This window comes from Prosopis cineraria, unplaced genomic scaffold, assembly GCF_029017545.1.
Source record: "Prosopis cineraria cultivar Desert tree isolate PC_DT_omini unplaced genomic scaffold, ASM2901754v1 PC1, whole genome shotgun sequence".
Lineage (NCBI taxonomy): Eukaryota > Viridiplantae > Streptophyta > Magnoliopsida > Fabales > Fabaceae > Prosopis > Prosopis cineraria.
Window position 1 is genome coordinate 49,467,471 of NW_026555332.1, and position 19,683 is coordinate 49,487,153.

At 34.4% G+C, this 19,683-nt stretch overlaps 2 protein-coding genes across 9 annotated transcripts; one reads left to right on the plus strand and one right to left on the minus strand.

Moving 5' to 3' along the window:
* Positions 1-1,027: 1,027 nt before the first annotated feature.
* Positions 1,028-5,935, minus strand: LOC129284801 (protein WHAT'S THIS FACTOR 9, mitochondrial). 3 transcript variants are annotated; one of them, XM_054920286.1, is made up of 2 exons: positions 4,040-5,935; positions 1,028-1,313 (listed from the first exon to the last, which is right to left on the minus strand). In XM_054920286.1, the coding sequence occupies exon 1, from the start codon at positions 5,368-5,370 to the stop codon at positions 4,078-4,080; it is 1,293 nt and encodes a 430-aa protein (XP_054776261.1). In that variant the 5' UTR covers positions 5,371-5,935; the 3' UTR covers positions 1,028-1,313; positions 4,040-4,077. The 3 variants fall into 3 exon arrangements, 2 of the variants coding, with proteins under 2 accessions (XP_054776261.1, XP_054776255.1); XR_008586966.1 differs by lacking the exon at positions 1,028-1,313 and adding an exon at positions 1,664-2,562 and having other exon boundaries at positions 2,729-5,935; XM_054920280.1 differs by lacking the exon at positions 1,028-1,313 and adding an exon at positions 1,664-2,562.
* A 6,622-nt stretch (positions 5,936-12,557) lies between these two features.
* On the plus strand, positions 12,558-16,370 carry LOC129322499 (F-box protein At3g58530). Of its 6 annotated transcripts, XM_054968811.1 has the most exons (13): positions 12,558-12,772; positions 12,876-12,935; positions 13,214-13,297; positions 13,523-13,653; positions 13,781-13,856; positions 14,287-14,337; positions 14,675-14,745; positions 15,084-15,170; positions 15,245-15,317; positions 15,406-15,473; positions 15,562-15,630; positions 15,925-16,030; positions 16,129-16,370. In XM_054968811.1, the coding sequence occupies exons 1-13, from the start codon at positions 12,602-12,604 to the stop codon at positions 16,192-16,194; spliced, it is 1,113 nt and encodes a 370-aa protein (XP_054824786.1). In that variant the 5' UTR covers positions 12,558-12,601; the 3' UTR covers positions 16,195-16,370. The 6 variants fall into 6 exon arrangements, with proteins under 6 accessions (XP_054824786.1, XP_054824802.1, XP_054824789.1 ...); XM_054968827.1 differs by lacking the exon at positions 15,084-15,170; XM_054968814.1 differs by lacking the exon at positions 14,287-14,337 and having other exon boundaries at positions 12,559-12,772.
* Positions 16,371-19,683: the final 3,313 nt, after the last annotated feature.

Consider the following 19,683-nt stretch of genomic DNA (forward strand, 5'->3'; position numbering starts at 1 on the left):
TCATGGTGGTTAAAGAGTGACAACGGGATGACATTGTACTAAAATAAAAAAAACATTAGGATTTTAAGACATGGGGCATGTCTGGCTCAATACTTTAAGGAAAGATTTGCACCTTAACCTTATTTTTTTAGTTGTATAGATTTTTTTTATTGAAAATAATTTTATGTGAAGCATGATCGGCATTAAATAGAAACACCTATCAATAATAATAAGGGTAACAACTAAGGAAAACAAGTATTCCTTCTGATTTTTATCGTAAAACACTTTCAATTGTTTCACACATGTTAAGAAAAAATAATATATACTTTCATTTTTATCCTTGACTTTAAATCATGATAAAACTATATTAAATATCTCTACGTTAATCAAGAAAGGATAAAATTTAAAAAAAGTGATTTAATTATTACAATATATTTCATATTTTGGATCAAAATTTACTCTTAAAAAGTGTCCTATAAATAAGACGAATATATACTTTCTTTATTAACAAATGTAAGACATTTTTAACAGAATCTTACCCTCCAATAAAGTAATTACATACTTTCAAACTAACCCTATCTTTTCATATTTATCTTTATTAAATACCTTGCAATAAATATAAAATTATTGTCAATAGGTATACTTTTGAAAAAATGATAATGATTACACCTTAAAAAATTAAAAATGCCTTATATTTTTTTTACATTCAAGTCATTAAAAAATACCTTATATTTTTTAATAGGGGGTAGAAGATTGTTAACTAAAAGCATGGAGTCAATAATTCTCTTAATCCTTTGAGTTGAAAGAAGTACCCATTGGCCCCATTTGGTACACATATATGAATTTTGAGAGATTGGGATTAGGGTTAAGACTTTAATATGTTTGGTATGAATTAATATTTAGAGGGAAAACTTTAATTAATTTTTTTAATTCATCAAAAATGAGCAAAATACCATAACGCCCATTATTATTAATTAAAAAAATAGCCATGAAGATGAACAGTGCACAGTTTAGAGGATGAGCTCTGAGCTCCAGATCTAGAGCTTCTCAACAGTGAATGCAGCAGAGCTGGAGAAGAAGGCGGCGAGTGAGAAGGAGGTGGAAGAGAAAGAAGGAGAAAGGAAGGCAAAGAAGATATGATCAAAAATCAACAAAATCTGAAACCGCATCTTCATCATCTTCATCGTAAATTTTGAAACCCAAATCTGCTTTCGTCTTCAACTTGAACCCAGATTTGCTGCTTGCTAGCTATTGCTTCTGTCCAAGTCATCATGGGTAAGGGTGGAAGTCACTGTTGATAATGGAGGAGGTCATCCATGGTGAACGTGCTCGAGCTGTGAAGGAGAAGGGAGTCCAAGATTTTTTCCTTTTTAGAAGGGTATTTTGGTAAGAAAAATTTCAATTCCAGGATTAATTTTAGTAGGATTGAACAATACTATGGGGGATAGTGGGTTTCAGTATTCCCATTTAAGTGGGACTGAGCAATCCCAAATATTGATGAATCACTCATACCAAACATGTAAAAGGTGATATTACTCTGACATAATTTCAATCCTTACCTTCTAGTGCTGCATACCAAACAAGCCCATAAGCTATAAATTAACAAGTGAGAGGACAAAGAGACAATTTCTAGGCATTTACTCCTTTGCAATTACAAAAAAAAAAAAAAAAAAGAAGGGACAACTATCATCAATGTAAAATTACATTTTTCAAGACCCGTCTATACATTACTCCTTTAAAAATTAGACGTACGCATGGTCTAAAAATCTTATCTATGACAGTGATAAAAAAGCGAGGAGTGCTACAAACAATGTGGTCTATAAATTTTCCAATACTTGCAATAGGTAAATTATTTACACTTTAACATTCCTATTCTTTCCTGCCGTTGTTTTCCAATGTTCTCGTGATCTTTTGCTGTATGATTTTCATGTTCACAGATCCCTTCAGTTGGGACTATATCGCTTGTAGCCAATTTCTTGACAAGGTAAAATTACTCCGATTATCTTTCTCTGCTGCAACAAATAATAATACAAAAAGTATCATAGTATTTGTTCTTTCTTAACCATGATAACATTCTCATCATTTGCTTCTTCGCAGAAACATGGTTTCAAACTTAGCACCTTATTACAGAGCCATCTCTCACTTCTTCCTCATCATAGGCATATGCGACATTTACTTCAACGGTATCTCTCTATATCCTTTAAGAGCTTATAATGTTCATATTTTTAATGCCAACTACCATTTCATTCCGTTTTCCGTTCCGCTATCCATTCCTTCAATTTTTTTTTTCATCATGCAAAACATGCCGCTAGCTTCATCGATTAAATATCATGGTCAAGGCAATTTGCCACTTCATAAGAGAATTTGTGACATTTGTCGACACTAGCTTCTTTTTCACACTATCATGTCGAATTGTCGATGGTCACAACAATCCTTCTCGGTAGGCTCAGGTGCTCATCTATCAGTATGCAATCTGAGGTATGGAGGACATGGCCGAGGTTCGGGCACCTGCTCCTGCAGGCAGCGTACGATAATTCTCCAAACAGGAGATATAACCCCAAACGAACCCACCATCGTCAACAGCTAGAAAGGAGCTTAAAATTAAGAGTTGTTGAATAATTGGCATAATTGCTATAAACTAGACATCAATCATTTCCTACAATTTGTGTGTCAACAAAATTTTGTAATAACCAAGTATGAAGAATTCTGATAGAAAACTTGCTGAAGGGAGCCGTAAAGTAGACCAGACCTATGATGTTATCAGTAGACATAGCAGACAAACGAGGCTGACGATTCATGAGGCATTCAAGCTTCAATTGTTTGAGTGATCTCCAAACGTGCTCATGAAACTCAATATGTTAGTCCCAGACAAGAAAGAATATTGCTAAATACACTAATTTTTTATTCACACTGCACAAATGGGCAATAACTGCATTAGTTCTTACGGCTCCACTTCACCTTTTATGTGTCAAATGGATCTTATAAAGTTCAGAATGGTGAATTTGAGTTAAGTCTTCTAAATTAAAAACGAGGGAGAATAAATAGCTTACTTTTACCTTCTCTCTCTCTCTCTCTCTCTCTCTCTCTCTCTCTCTTAATCTGATAAACTTCATCCATTTTCACCATTCTGAACTTCAGAGAACCTAGATTCGTCAAACTAGGGCAGAACCACATCTATAGGCAACTTAACCAAGTTGACTTGTCCCAATTTTTCAGGCTCAAATTTCACCAGAATGTCATTTAGATCATTATATGTAATCCTCAGACTATTACCCGTCTACACCCAACAGCCTTTAACAGAAATGGTGCAGACAGTAATAAAAATCAATATCTGCAAGCGATTTGAAAATGCAAGCAAATTATGTTCAAAGGTGGTACTGGTAACTGATGAGAAGAATTCGCTGCATACAAACTAATCAGCATCACTGTGGTCATCTGGAGAACTGATGACAATCCTAACAGGACAACAAATTTCGGCCGGGGTAATTTTGTTGAATTTCACATCTAATTATGTGTCAACCTAAAGCAGACAAACATTTCCCATGTCCGAGCACCGCTGTTTTTTTACAAGATCTTTATAATTCCTAGATGTTAACTTACCAGATCTTAGTGTCCCACTTACTCACATTATAGGAAACAAGGTGGAAAATCATTTAAAACTGCAAATTATGTTTTTTAATACGAAACTTATTTTCCAGATATCTAGCATCTCAACAAAGCATAATTAACAAATGTTGGAGAATATCCCCCTTAATAATCGAAGCATCTGTGGAACAAAAGCAGAATCAAAGCATGCAGTATTACAGTCCTTTAATTCTCCCTCCTATAAGATTAATAGCACATCCCACTATCCCTTTAGGGAAGTAAGAACATGAAAGAAGGAAAGAAAGTATAAAACAGCAATTGTTAAAGAATATGTCATGGTTGCACTGGCAAGACAAATCAAATAATATAACCAGTAGACTCATCCAAGCTTGGATATTTGATGAGAGAATAATCAAAAGTGTATTATATTGTAATAAAGCTACGCTAGGGGAGAGCAAATTATTTTCTTTCTTACTTGTAAGTGGCTGTAATGCTACTTCTGTCATATGAACACTACTCTCCATCAGATGCTCCATCTAGATCTGAATCTTCAACTTCATAGAATTCATCACCTGTTCCAGACCCTCCCTCCTCAGATTCTCCCAGCCCTATTTCATCCATTGTATCATTTAGTAATAAGTCTTCTTGATCCATAAAGTTTGCACCTTTACCACGATGAAGAAGCCCCGTCCTCATCACATGATAAAACTTCTCTCTAAGCCGAGCAATAGGATGCGGATCTACTAGTTTTCCACGCTGATACCCTTCTCTAAGAGTAACGGTCGTTGTTTTACATTTCAATGAGAGGTAAAATATGCCAGGATATCTTGTGAAGATTCGAGTAAACTTGTGGGGAAGATTCAACTCCTCCCTCAAGCTCCTCAAGTAGTTCCTCTTTGTTTTCTTGTGCATGGTTAAACTTAGGAATTCATGCAGAACTCCAACCACTCGTTTCTCCATCAATTCACTATTTGGATCAATTTGTCTAGAGTCCTCGTAAGGAGAAATGTAAGGCAATTTTTGGAATTCCTCCATCCATGCCCTTACTTTCTTCTGCGCTCCATACCCCCTTGGGAAATTCATGGGGAAAACCAGAGCTGCCTGCCCTCTCTTGAATTGCCTGTACTCATCCCCAGATGTACTGCTTTCATTGTTCTTCTGTAATGCTGAAACTGCAAATTCCTCACACCAATTTGCTAGTCGCAGGCAGGTGACTCCATTTGAGGCCTTCACAAATCGAAAATGATCTGGATATTTTGGAACCAGTGTTTTCTCAAAACAATCCGGTAAACCCAGATCCCATTTCAAAGGATGAAGGGACTGCAGCGGCACAGTTCGAGTCTTCATCATCATAAGTACCTTACAAAGCCGTTCGACAATATCACTCTCACGGACCTCGTAAATGCTTTGTTCTTGCGAGTCCAACAGTATTGAAGTATCTGTCAAACGGAAGCAAGGCAAACTAGGCCAACGAGGATGTGGAAATTCATCAAAGAGAGTGGGGTACCTACGCATGAAACGAAGAACCGGGACTGTAAGGCCAAGCATTTTTTGCCAGTCAGCTACAGATTTTGCTGTGAGAAAACCAGTGGACGAGCGCTTAATCGCGTCCTTTAGGAGACAAGCAGCCTTCAAATCCGTTTCCTTGTCAATTATGTGATCAATACTTCGGTTTTTCACCCACTTGAGCCGGACCTTCACTATGCCTCGGCACTGGAGGTATTGATGGCACTGGCAGAGTTTGAGAGTCTCGTATAGAGCGTAATGTTTCAACTTTAGCAAAGAAATATCTCTTATATAATTCATCTTTACGGGGAAAAATAATAATTAGCAATACCCAGACAGAGATTTGGAAGTTCCGAATCAGACGCAGACTGCAAAAGCTAACTTGATGATAATTGAAATAAAAGTGAATGGCTTTGGATAGGGCAAAAAACACAGGATTGCGAAGTAATAAAGTTCGCAAAATGTCCCATATCACAGAGGAATTAATCCAGTATTATGAGAATGGCCTTCCAACAAAAGTTATCTAATTAAGTGTCATGGCGATACTAAACACTTCTACAGAACCGAGAAGGACATCACCAGTTAGGTGTATAAGAGTCACAATCTGGGAGAATCACTATCTTGTTCCTTCCGAATAATGATCAATAGATTAAGCTTGCCAATGTCCTTCCTCAACACCACCCAAATAAAGAAAGACTTTTTCAGAAATGCCTAATTTCCAAAGTCGCGAAGTTGGGAGAAATACTCTGCCCTGAATTTTGGAGAAACTGGTAATCTGGAGAGTGCGCTGATATACAAACCAAAATTCCCACGCTATGCGGTAGCGTGAAGTGTCCCAATAAATAATCATAGAACATCGCCTTCCGAGAGCACGGAAATGATTGTCAGCGCACAGAACTAGCAATTCGGTCTCGTATAGTCAGGGTCGGGTCGGGTTGGGTTTCGCCCAAACCTAATTCAACTTGACCTGCGTTTGAGTTGATAGTTGAATTAGGGGTGCACATGGGCAGGGCTAGGCTGGGCAGAAGTTTGCCTGATGTCCAGCCCAAAGAATGTATGAGCTGCAAAATACAGCCCGAAGCCCAGCCCTGCCCACAAAATGCCCCATTAGTTTAGGTTGGGCTGGGCTGGGCTGACTGGGCAGCTTTGCCCAGCCCATCAAATAATTACCCTACCCATTAAATCACAATTCTTTTTATCATTTTGAAATAAAACTTTTACAAATCAACAATAATCTTATGCATCAACTCAAAATAGCATCCATAAAATCAAAAACCATAAATCCACAATAATAATGACGCCACAATATTTAATTATCCATAATTCAACACTCTACTTAAAAACAAGTCTTGGCACAATATCAACTTATCTATAATTGAATCCAAAATAACAGCTATGATCATTGAAAACAATAAATTTCACAAAAGCTTGAAGTATCATATGAGAAACAGCAATTTGAAAAAGTAGACTCTAATTCACAAAAGACTTCTTCCCAACTCCCAACCTGCATGAATGGAAGAGAAAAAATATGTCATAACTAAACAGATTAAAATCCTTATTCAAGACAAATGCATAGTAAATCTTGAATGGAGTAAAAGGAAACTCACATGCAAGCCAACATTTGCTTTGGAATGCATCAGATCTGCCCTCCTCTAGATAAAAAGGGTCAAAAGAAATGGAATTTATAATAGCCAAAGCATAACTTTAGTAAATAGCAAAGCAGAATAAAAGGGGCCAGCAGGGGGCATGCATGCATAAGGGACCTATGATTAGTGTCCACTTCATCCAACTTAACCAAATTTACATACTTGTTATTTAATTTTTCAAAGAGTTAATAAAGAGTTAAGATATACTTGTAAAGAAACACTTTAATTAACACTAGCAGCCGCATTCTCCCCTCCACGTGTTGCATCTAAAGACAAAAAAAATTACATTAATATAAAAACTAAAATAAAGGGTGTATGTGTGCATGTATAAACTTTAGAAAAAAAAATGTTACTTGTAAGCTGAATAATATTTTCTATCTCATTAAAGTTATCGAACTCATGGAGCTTATCAACCAACTCAGAGAGAGATTGCCCACTTTGCAGCCAATTTTGCCCACAAATCAATGCTTCTATCATTTTAGGAGATAAAGAGCTCCTATATTGATCAACTATATGTCTACCAGTACTAAATGCAGACTCAAAAGCCACTGTAGAAACTGGCATAGCCAATACATCTTGTGCCATGTGGGAGAGAATTTTATATTTTTTAGAATTTGCTTTCCACCATGATAGTATGTCAAACTCAGAATCAGATGATGAGATGTCAGCTCTAGAATCAGTTGCAAGATATCTATCTAGCTCACTTTGTGGATCCATTGAAGTTTTTTTCTTCAAAGACTCTAACCACACTGCCCCTGGATCCTCAATGTCGTCATCATCATCATCATCAAGAGAGGGCAATGAACTTGTAGGTGCATTACTAGCATGGGTAGGCCCTGATTTAGTAGAAATCCCAACAAAATACTTATCAAACAATCGATATAAACAAGTTTTGACCTTATCCATCATTAATGCACATTCTTCAGGGTTACTAAAAAGGAGTTCAAACATGTGATTTACATAAACTAATTTGTACCAAGGATCCAAAATCACAGCCACAATCAATAATAGATTCATATTATCTGCCTGACCCCAATACTTATCAAACTTCATATGCATCTTAAAGCTCATATCTGCCAAAAAAGTATTACTACTGTTTCCAATATGCTTTTGCAACATCTGCTGAACACGAGCAATTTGATGGAAACAATCATTTGATGTTACAATAAGGGAGCTTGAAAATTTTAAAGTTATGTCATAAAAAACCTTTAAGAATTTGATGAAGACTTTAGCATTTTTTCAATCACCAATAATAGGGCCAGAGAAAACACCTCCCTCTTGCTTAGAGTTAAATAATGCAATATAGTCATCATCTTCATAATGCATCCGCTCAAACACCTTTTGAAACTTCACTGCAGCTTCTAACATCAAATATGTTGAATTCCATCGAGTACTAACATCAAGGCAAACAAGGCTCTTAGTTTCTATTTTTTCAGATTCAACCTAATTTTTAAACTTTAGAAACCGTGAAAGAGAAGACTGAACATATCTCACAGCACTTCGAATGGCTTCAAAACTATCTTTCATGTGTTTGATGCCTTCATTGACCACCAAATTAAGAACATGTGCACAACATCTTAATTGTAGATAGTCTCCTCCACAAATTAAGCCCTTCCAACTTCTCAACCTCCTTTTAAGGTATCCCAAAGCCGTGTTATTAGATGAAGTATTATCCATAGTTATGCTAAACACCTTATCAATACCCCAATCCAACAAGTATTGCTCAATGGTCTTCCCTATAGTCTCACCTTTATGATTTTCAATCATAACAAAACTTAGGATCCTTTTGTGAAGCTTCCATTCATTGTCAATAAAATGTGCCGTCAAACACAAGTAATTAAAATTTTGGTTTGACGTCCAGCAATCTGTTGTGAGATAAATACGCTTAGAACATTGTTTCAAGATTTTCTTTAGCACTTTTACTTCACTAAGATATAGCTGCCACACATCCCTTGCAATTGTTGTTCTTAAAGGGATTGGAAAGCGAGGTTCAAACTCATTCAAAAATTTCTTAAATGCAGGCTTTTCAACAATTCTGAATGACTGCTCATCACAAATAATAAATTTAGCAAGAGCTCTTCTACACCTCTTCTCATTATATAAGTGAGTGACTATAGATTTTCCTTGCCCACTTGTCCCACCAGATAACAAATTTATCATTGCTTGTTTCTTATCTTTGGTGGCCTTGTGAGGGTTCTTTGGACACTTTGCATGCTGCTCTATGCTCCTCATTAGTTTATTCTATAGGCAACCTAATAAAGTAATCCCACATCTCTGGTGTATACTTGGGTTCCTTTGCTTTCCTTTTTCGACCCCTTCTCTCAACATCTGTCACTTGTGTGACATGTTCTGTGGGTGTTTGGGTGGGAGGAGCACAAGGGGGAAGAGAAGGAGGTGTAATAGGAGGGACAGATTGATGGGGAGGGGCAGGGTTGCTGTTTGTGTGGGGGGAGTATGGGTTGGCGTTTGTGTAGGTCCAGTAGAGGTTGGTGAATGGAAGGTCCAGTAGGGGTTGATGTTTGAGATGTTTCAAAGGGTGATGCAACCGAAGCTTGATCCTCCATACTAGCATAAAAAAGTACAGGACCATAAATTGTTAGTTAAGAAGAATCTAATCCAAGTCCAACAATAATTCACACATATATAACTCCAAAACGTAACTTAAGTCCAACAATAATTCACACACACATATATCCATTTAGAAGTGCAAATCCAAGTCCAACAATAAATTCACACACACATAAATGTAATCCAAGTCCAAAATGTAATCTAATTCCATTAATTCAATTCTTTCTCTTGACTTCCTGGGCAAAATTTGGCATAAGAAAAATCAAGAGAAAATCTAACTCTGGGCAAAAGAGAGCTTCAAAATGCATGTAGCATAGAATGTGATATGTACTAATGTAACCAAAAATAGAAGAAATTGAGAATAACGCCTTACAAAATGTGATATAATTGTACTGAGGTATATATGCAACCAACCTAATCATAGTTAAAGAAAGCTTCAGATGGCCGTAGCAATGCCAAACCACATGTTCAAAAATCAGCCCAATGAAAGCAGACAAGGTTTTAAACTGAACATCTAAGCTAGTGTTTCTTAGCAGAAATACATTAGATCAATTTTGAGCACAAAAATTTCACAACATAAACCAGAAACCTCCTCAAGGGAAAGAATCTAAAAACAGGGCTACTCAAATCAAATATTTCTGCAATACAAAGAACTATGACAAGATTATGGAAAAAATTGAGAGAAAATCTTACCTTGGGCAGACAAGACTGTGAAGCTGGGCAAACGAGACCTTCTGTGTGATGAGAGCAATAGACCATGAACTTAGACAGATGAGAGCTTCTGTACGACTTCGAGAGACCAGAGAAGGAAGTTAGGAACGGCAGTATACTGTGTAGCTGTGGAGACCGAAGACTGGAGACAAGTAGAGCGAGAGATGCTGAGGTCAGTCAAGGACTCAAGCTCCTTCACACAGTGGCACGCCGCACTGCCACTCGCACTCTCACACGGGAGAGAAGGTGAAGATTAAGCATCAATTTACAGATGGCAGGGAAGGGGATCATTGCACTCGCATGCCATTGATGGGATTTGGGAGATGATCCGACTTCGTTCAAGCTCAAGAGCTCAGACGGCAGAGGAGATTAGAGAGGAAAGAAGATTAGAAGAGCTCAATCGAGGTTGCCTGTTGCTCACTCGCTCTCGCCTATCGCTTACTCGCTGTCGCCCCTGTGAGTCTCAAGTCTCAACAGGCTGTGACTCTCAACCTCACCGTCTCAGAGACTCAGACGAAGCTAAGGAAATCCAAAACCAAAAATGGCAGATTGGCTTGGCTGGCGTGACATGACAACAAAAAAATTCCAACCCTAATCTTTTCCCTCCCTCTTTTTATCTAACCGTGAGTTCGGACCAATTTTGCAATTCCCTCCCACTCTCCATAATTTTGAACTTTAAACTAAAAATAATAATAATTAAAAAAATAGGGCCAGGCTAAACGGGCAGGGCTGCATGACTTGCCCGCTGCCCGGCCCTGCTCGCACATTGCCCAGCCCAAATATGAATAAAATATTTTGGGCCGAGCTGGGCAAAAAATAATCGGGTTTGGGCGGGCATACCGGGTAACCGAGCATCATGAACACCCCTAGGTTGAATGAAAAGAAACGGTCATTAATAAATGAAACAGAATGGAGCGGAGCAAAATAAAATAAAATTTTTTATTATTTAAAAGTTTTATAATAAAAAAATTATTTTACATGATTATTGTTTAAGAGTATTTATAAAATGAACAGAATGCAATAATTTAAAATTTTTTTCTTTTAATATTACTCATATAATTAAATTTAAAGAAAATAATAATGCTCATTAAATGATTATAATATTTATACAGCAAATAATAATAATAATAATAATAATAATAATAATAATTTATTATTATTATTATTATTATTATTATTAAAATTAATAGTTAAATAAGATATTCAAAAATTAAGAATAAAAAGACAAAGCAAGCAACAGAGCTATTTATGCAAACATTTCTATTACATAAAAGGAAAACACAATAGAGTCATAATGTTGAAAGGTGCAACAGATAAAGATGGCAAGAGCATGAGAGATATGGTAGGAGGTATGGCTATGTACTATGCCTAAATGCTTGATTGGCTCAATCTTACCCGAAGCATTTGAGTACATGGGGCCGTGCATCAACAAGGGTCAAACCTTACATTGTCCAAACATGTGCAAGTTTTTTTATTTTTTTTATGAATGTGACATTATTATTTTTATTGAAAGTTATCATGAATTATATTATTTTTATGATAGTTTAAATTTTTTTATTTTTACAATTTTTTAAATCTCTTTCAAAATTTAATTTTTTTAAACTTATTATTATGAAAGAATAATTGGCAATTGTTGTTTATTTGAACTTTTAAAAAATTACTTTTGATTCTAATATTAGTTTTATAAAGGATATATTTTAAATAATAATAATAAAAATAATTTTTAAGGAAAAATTTTTTTTATATATTTTTTAAAAAATACTTGTACGAATATTTTTAGGTCAATAGAGCTAACTTGGTGCCTAAGTGCACATCGGGTTGGGGTGATATCTAACCCGACACTGCCCATGTGCAATCCTAATAGAAGGTAAGAAAAATAGTTAAAAAATAAAAATAATAGATGAGATTTTTTTATTAAGATAGAAGATTGAGGGTAATTTTATAAATAAAATGATTATATTGTGTCACTCCATCCTTAATTGTTGCGGTGCAAAAGATATTAAGCTATGGATGGCAAAAGAGGACTTCAGAGGTCCTTCCTTACCATTCCATTCTTTTTTTTAAATTTTTTTTTACAAACAATGCTTTATATCTTTTAACTATCTCACTCTATTGCATTCCTTCTTAAAAAAATCTCTAACACAGTGTTAAGCTCTTTTTAATATATATATATTCTATCATTCTAGTTATTTATAACTTTATCTACTTTACCACATTGAAAATTAACTCATATATTTAAATTTAATTTTTTAAAAATACACTTTAATTAAATATTATTTCTTTTTATTTTTTAATTAATTAATAATTTTTAGACCAAATATATTAATCATTGTCTAAATTTTATAAATGGCCTTATCTGGCACCCAACTCTTATCGTTTTTGTCTTATAAAATGATACTGTATATATTAAAAACTCTGTGTGTAATCTTGTCTTCTCATTTTTTTTCCCTCGAAAACTTCTCCCACACATTTGGTTAAATTAAATTAAATTAAATATTGTATTTTCATTTATTCCATTTCATTTTACAAAAAATAACTTTTATTTTTGGGTTTTTTCATCCCTCCTCCCCCCCCCCCCCCCAATCTCGACTGCAGCAAAGAAAGGAATGGAAAAAATAGCTGCGCCGGCGGAAGATGATTTCACTTGGAGCAGAGAAACGGTGCCCCGAGTTTTCCTACTTGTTTCCTCCAGATCATCTCAAAGAGACCTTATTTCCCTCTTGCTCGTCAGCCCATGGATTTATCGGATTCTTACCTCGGCCTCGTCACTTTGGCAGGTGCTTCTCATCTTCTCTGTATTCTGTTTCATTCTTTTGATGAATCTTTCAAGGATATGGTTATACGGATGATTGTGTATTCACCACACCATTCATTGGATAGGTACTCAATTTTCGCGAGAGGAAAATTGCCGGGAATCGGCTTATAGCTGCTCTTTCTCTGGTTAGCTTATTCTTTTTAAGTCTGACTGCTTTCCTGATACGATGCATTTCATTCAATTACATATAGTGCATTTATCTTGATCTTGACTCTACGGACGGGAAAGCAGGAACCATAATAAAAGCGAATTTTTAAGACCAATGGATTATGTCTTTCTAGTTTTTGATGTGCAAGTACCACACGGAGATTTGAATTTTTGGTGTTATAGGTGCTTTTGTTTAATTTCTCTTAAATTTTTTGCTGATAGTTATTTTATGTTCAACTTGACATTTTTTTTGTAGCCTAGATATCGCAATGTTAAGCAGATTAACCTGGAATTCGCTCAAGATATTGATGACACACATCTCATCCTTCTTAAGACTAAGGTAGCATATTTTATAATTTGCTATGAATTATTCGTCTATCTTTCTATTTGCAAAAAAACTGAGGCACGAGATCCATCATTAAGACAAATGAACTTTGTGTTCTTTCCCTGAAGATGGCAGATGTCCATCATGTTAAAAATGCTGAATCACACTCTACCTCATCTCCAATATCACTTAAAAATATATTGATTGAGTGATCCTAATTAATGTTGTTTTCACCCCAAGTGTTCAGATTCTCTTAAAGGCTTGGATTCCTTAAATCTGAACGGCTGCCAAAAAATCTCAGATGAAGGAGTTGAAGCTATAACCAGTTGTTGTCCGCAACTGAAATCTTTTTCCATCTACTGGAATGTGAGGTGCTTGAAGTTCTTCTAAATCTGTGAAGTTAACATTAGTAGCTGAAAATCTTATTTTCACTGTCTGACTTCCCATCACGTTTTAATAACAACGACAAAAAAAAAAAAAAAACCAAACATGTTCCAGGTTAACAGATGCGGGACTAAGGCATCTAGTGAAAAATTGCAAAGGCATAATTTATCTGAACATAAGTGGCTGCAAGGTATGTGAGCCACTAACACAATCCAAGCTATATTTGACAGTATGGTGATGCTTTGGATTTGAATTACTTGTGCATCTTAGACAAATAATAGGAAGACATTATTTTTTGTCTGCATCTGTTCGCATAAACATATTGGATTGTGCATGCAATATGTGTGTACTGTGTTTATGCACCCCTTCTTTGTAGCTATGGAAATTTCTGGTCAAAATGATGTTCAGGAGTGCAAAAGCATGCCCAAGCAAGAATTGGTATAAGTACCACATTTCTGTTGTGAACTGTTTGAATAATAACTTGATTTTAAGTCTTCACATGTGCTTTTTAAGTGGTAAAATGGTTATTACAAGCTTTAAAGCATTTTGTGATCAATCTCTCTTCTTTTCCATTGGCGAATTTTATGGGTGTAAAATGATAACTAACTTTTGCTAGAAAGGAAGGCCGAGGAAAGCAAGGAAGAATCCCTTTAGAGAGAATTCGAGAGTGTGTATGTTTGATACACTCCATGAATAACCATACAAATAGAAAACAAGATTCAGCTTGCACAGTAGACTTCCCTTCATTTTGTAACAAAGTACCTTTGATTTAGTTTGTCCTTTGGGTGTCTTTCTAACCCCTGCCATTCTGAATTAAGTACAACTTCAATATCTCAAATATGATTTCTGAGTAGTGATTCTGCTTTTAGCCTTTTTCTTGTGACTAGATATTGAATGGTAATCATTTGGTTCTTTTGTTAACACTCGCGTTAACTCAAAATTCAGCTAATAAAATTTAACGACTGTCTCTGAACATATCTTAAGGGCTCTACAATTTTATAATGGCAGAATATTTCAGACCAAAGCTTGGAATTTGTAGCTGAGAATTATTCAGAATTAGAGTCATTGAACCTGACAAGGTATTTGAGGTGGTTTATAACAGATTATCATTTTATGAGATCTACTTTAGTATGGGATTATTTTGTATGTCTTGATGTGTGAATAACACCAGCCTTTACTAGAATTTCACTTTCAGCTTTAACAAGCTGCAAAACTTGTACTGGCTGCTGGCATGTGTCTTTCTGATATCCATGAGTCATTATAAATAGTGAATTAGAGTCTTCTATTTCTGTTTCAATTCTAGGCTCTTGAATTGTTTTTGAAATTCACATTCCATGCTTCTATCTGGTAAGATAATGTCATTGAACATGGGATGGATTCTATTTTTCTTTTGATACTCATACCCTTTGGCGCTTAGGTGCATCAAGCTTACAGATTCTGGCTTAAAGCAGTTACTAGAGAAATGTTTGTCTCTTCAGAGTCTAAATCTCTATGCTCTGTCTAGGTAGCCACTGAAACATATTCATTTTAGTTGAAAACCTTTTCTCTTGATCAAATCAATTCATTGTTCTTGTTCAGTTTCACAGATGAAGTTTACAAGGAGATTTCCCTCCTGGTGCATCTCAAGCTTTTGGATCTCTGTGGCGCCCAGGTAATATATGTTTCTGGGCTCTGGAGATCCCTCTGCACCTTATCTGATGCTAACTGCTAATGCTAACAATTTATGGTTTGGTTTATAGAACCTTTCAGATGAAGGTCTTTCCAGCATTTCTAAATGCAAGAATCTTATAACCCTAAATCTAACATGGTAACTAAAGTTTTAACCGTTACACACATATACACTAACTAACTAAACGAGTTCATTGGGGTCATCTGCATCTTGTTTCATGTGATAGGTGTGTACGTGTGACTGATGAGGGGGTCATATCCATTGCAAGGAGCTGCACCTCTATTGAATCTCTAAGGTGTGTGGCGTGTACCTTTAGAGATTGCTTGATGATGCTTGAATGCGTCTTTTTTGAGTACCTGAATGTGTCTTTGCAAGTCATATAGATTTTGATAGATTTCCTTTGACTCGTATGGCGCATGAAGTAGCCTAATAGGCGATAATGATTCATGAACACACCTTTTCATACATATTCCTGCTCCAATGGCAACATGAAGTGACCTGTTTTAATAATTCCATCCAAAATGGCTCCTTTTTCTGATTCTTTTCGGTCAATCCTTTTTTCTGATATTTTGGAAGGACAAATATGCAGTTTGTTTGGAATAACTGGTGTGACCGACAAGTCTCTAGAGGCACTTTCAAAATCCGGTTACAACAAGATCACAACCCTTGATGTGAACGGATGTATTGGCATTAAGGCAATATTCCAACCTGAATTATCAGTGTATTATGACAATTCAGTTTACAGGCATTAATTGCACTAGTTCTTCTGATAACTTGCTATCTCCTTCTGTAGAACCGGAGCCGCGAAAAGCTGCTTCAGTTGTTCCCAAATCTAAAATGCTTTAAAGTGCACAGCTAATGTGGTGCTTTCCGGAAGTTTCTTGATGAAATCTGTCTCGAGACAAGTTATATAGGCTAGCGATACTCCCAAGCATTGTTTTCTTCGAACATTCCTGTCTACACAACTTGGAGGATGATTAATCATGTTGTATCAATTTTATAGTGAAGTCACAACAGTCCGTTTCTATTGTCAAACTTTAACACAATTGTTTTTTTTTTTTTATTTGTTGCTGCCTAAAGTATCTTCACGACCGACAACCATGAGATTAATCTCCCAAAGAATCTGAATATCATTTAAGGAGTCGTCTTCTCCCAAGTGATTTTTTTTTTTATACACCTCCAGGAATTAAACATGGAATGATATTTAAAGTGTTCAAACCATTACCATTTGTGTCACATTCGTTTGATTAACAAAATTGTTTTGTTTGCACACAACCACTAAAACCCATGAAATAAGTACAATCTTGGGCTTTTTTTTCGGCGAACCAATGATTTGAGGATGTAAAATGAGAATATACTTTCTGAAAGTTAATGATGCAATTTTCTTGTTTTTCGAATCCCATACATCAATATATATAGAGCAAATCGTAATTAGTGGTATAGGCCATTAGTAAATTACAAATGCAACAATCATCTCTCATTGTAATGGCATCTCATGGTTGAGTACTTTAGTATAATCTAAATCCTTTTCCTGTCAGTTAGCTTAGCCAGTCCATTACTTCTTTTGGTCCTTATATGTCATTTTTAATTAACTAATCAAAACGAAGGTTGGTTTGTTAAAATAATAAAATTATCTTAAAAATAAATCACTTTTCAATTCTATCCTTCTATTTAAAAATGAGTGGTTTGATATGTACGAAAAGTTTTCTTGAAAATTAAAATATTAAACTTTTTTTTAAGAATTTGTTAGAGGTTATTTTTGAAATTGTACGTTAAGGGCTACAAAAACAAAGGGAGAAAAACTTACATAAAGGACTAATTTTTTTTTTTAAATGTGACTTGTAAAAATGATTGAAAGTACTTTCAATAAAACAATGGCAGTCAGTGATCATGAACTCCGCTGTGTCTCAATTAAAAGAAACATAATTATTTATCATCTTGAATAATCTTCATTGGACAGTGTGAAGGTAATATTTTCACTACTTTGCACAAGTTTGTTTTTTTTTTTTAAAAAAAAAGAAAACCTTACTTTTAGGTGTATCGAGGAATACAAAATAATTGGTTTTTTTTTCAAATAAGGGGTAAACTCTGTACAGCAGAGAATCTTTTTTTTTTTTTTTGGGATTAAAAGGATGATTCATTCATAACCAGAACTAAATACCTTTATATGATCATTTCTCTCCCCTTCCTCCTCTTCTTGAATACAAGAGGAAGGATGGTTAAAGAAATGTTCCTCTCAGGTGCAGATAATCTTTTTTGGAACATGAGAGTAACAAGTAAATTTCTCCCAACTAAATAATATATCTACATGCTTTATTGTAAAAAAAAATTTCAGGATCTATTAATTATCTTGAATGAATAGTAAATGTTGTTTGACTTATGGTTAGAATTACTCCCCCCATTACAAATATGAAATATCATCAACTAAATCTCACTTTTAATAAAATAATTATTTATTTTTAAATTAATATCATGTTTTTATATTTACTCTTATTTAATAAAATATTTCAGTTTAATATATATATATATATATAATGATATATTTATTATGAGTACTTTTAAAAAATGCACATTAATTATACCTTAAAAGTTAAATCACTAAAACTGTCTTATATTTTTTAACATGCAACTCTAGAAAAAAAAAACACCTTACATTTTTAAATGGAGGAAATATCTTTTTAAAATGTATTTTAAATCTTTCTTTAAATTAATTAGTAGTCTTAGTATTAAGGATTTTAAAGATAAAATTTTATAAATATGACCAGAACAAATATACTATTTCTTGACTTTTTTGCTAACTTTTTTTTTTTTTTTGATAGTGCACGTCCATAATAAAATTTACCTCCCTCGACATACTGAAGGCAAAAAATAAACTTTCCCCAACTTTGCAAACACAAGTTGAAATTCAAACCTTTATCCACTTGTTAATTATTTCTTTTTATAACTGCATGATATCAGATATTACTCAATTACATTTTCAACAGTCACAATATAAAATGAAGAATTTAAATGATTAATTTTTTTAATTGAGTTTGCATGCGAGACTGAGTTATATTATTATCAATCTATAAATAATTCACCCTTTCATAAATTTTATATAACTATTTACATTCCTTGCATCCCAGTCTCGGAACCCATCAACTTAAATCTGAAGTTCCTTTTCTTTGGCAACTGAAATTCCTTTTATTGAAGTCAAAATTTAACAGAGCCAACGCTTAATATCGGCCAAATGAAATAATGCCCCGAGAGGATTACAAGTTGACGCATCATGCCATTGACGAAAACTCGCCCTCCTCCATTGTACTTTTATTCTTTTAATCCACTAAAGCTAAAAACTATTGGGAGATATGTTCAACTTAATTTGGCAGCGGTTACGTATTCTCCATTTTGGACTGATGCAACTTGAAATCAGATGTCTTGAAGCTTTTTTGGATTAACTTTTACAGAATTGCATTTCACATAAACCAATTAAAAGCTTGTAATGTAATTTATATTTAGATAATCTTATATAAAAAATCAATTTGACAAACTGAAACTTATTTTGAACGATGTAATTAAAAAACATGCTTAAATATATAATAACTAAAAAGAAAATGAGCTGATAAAAAACCTAAAAAAGACGTAAGTTGCATCTCTCTCTCTCTCGCACGCACATAAGCATGCAATTTGATAAATTTAAGAAAAATATTATAATTATAATTATAATTATAAAAATAATAGCTACTGTATTAAAGTAGAAATATTTTTAAATACTAAAAAACTTAATTAGATCTATTTAAGTAATATACACACACACACACACACACATATTACAAATAATAAAAATGTTAAATTTATCATTAATAAAAATATCGAATTTCAAAACGAAATGTGAAAGGATAAATAGATTATTCAATAAATTTAAAACGCATTAAATGCTACTGACAGTTATATTTCAACATAACTAATATAAGTTTCAAAATCTAGTTTTTGGCGTAATAGTTAAGAAAGAAAAGCCCATTTAACAACTACTCTTATACAAATATACATATTTTTCCCCCTAACTAGTTTCTAAGTCTACAAACTATAGTTTAAGTTAAATAAATAGAATCCCAAACAAGTACATAGTGCTTGATGGTTTCATAATTGTCTGTTGGATCCCTAAATAGAATCAACCTTCTCAGAAAAGGCATGGCAAATTCTCAGATAATTTCAAAGCTTCCGCAAAAGAACTTGTTCTACATCGTCAGCCATTTTATTTCAGGCACCACTTGTTTTCGAAAATATTCTAAGTAATAAATGCTGAGTCCATTTAACTATTTCAAGGACTTCGATTAATTACTAGGGCAAAGTAAGCCAGCGGGCATTT

Bases quoted from the DNA above. Each gene is read 5' to 3' on its own strand.
- LOC129322499 (XM_054968811.1), top strand. From the start codon at position 12,602: ATGGAAAAAATAGCTGCGCCGGCGGAAGATGATTTCACTTGGAGCAGA. The intron at 12,936-13,213 runs GTTAGCTTATTC...TTTTTTTTGTAG, and splicing joins TTATAGCTGCTCTTTCTCTG to CCTAGATATCGCAATGTTAA. The intron at 15,318-15,405 runs GTAATATATGTT...TTTGGTTTATAG, and splicing joins TGGATCTCTGTGGCGCCCAG to AACCTTTCAGATGAAGGTCT.
- LOC129284801 (XM_054920286.1), bottom strand. From the start codon at position 5,370: ATGAATTATATAAGAGATATTTCTTTGCTAAAGTTGAAACATTACGCT.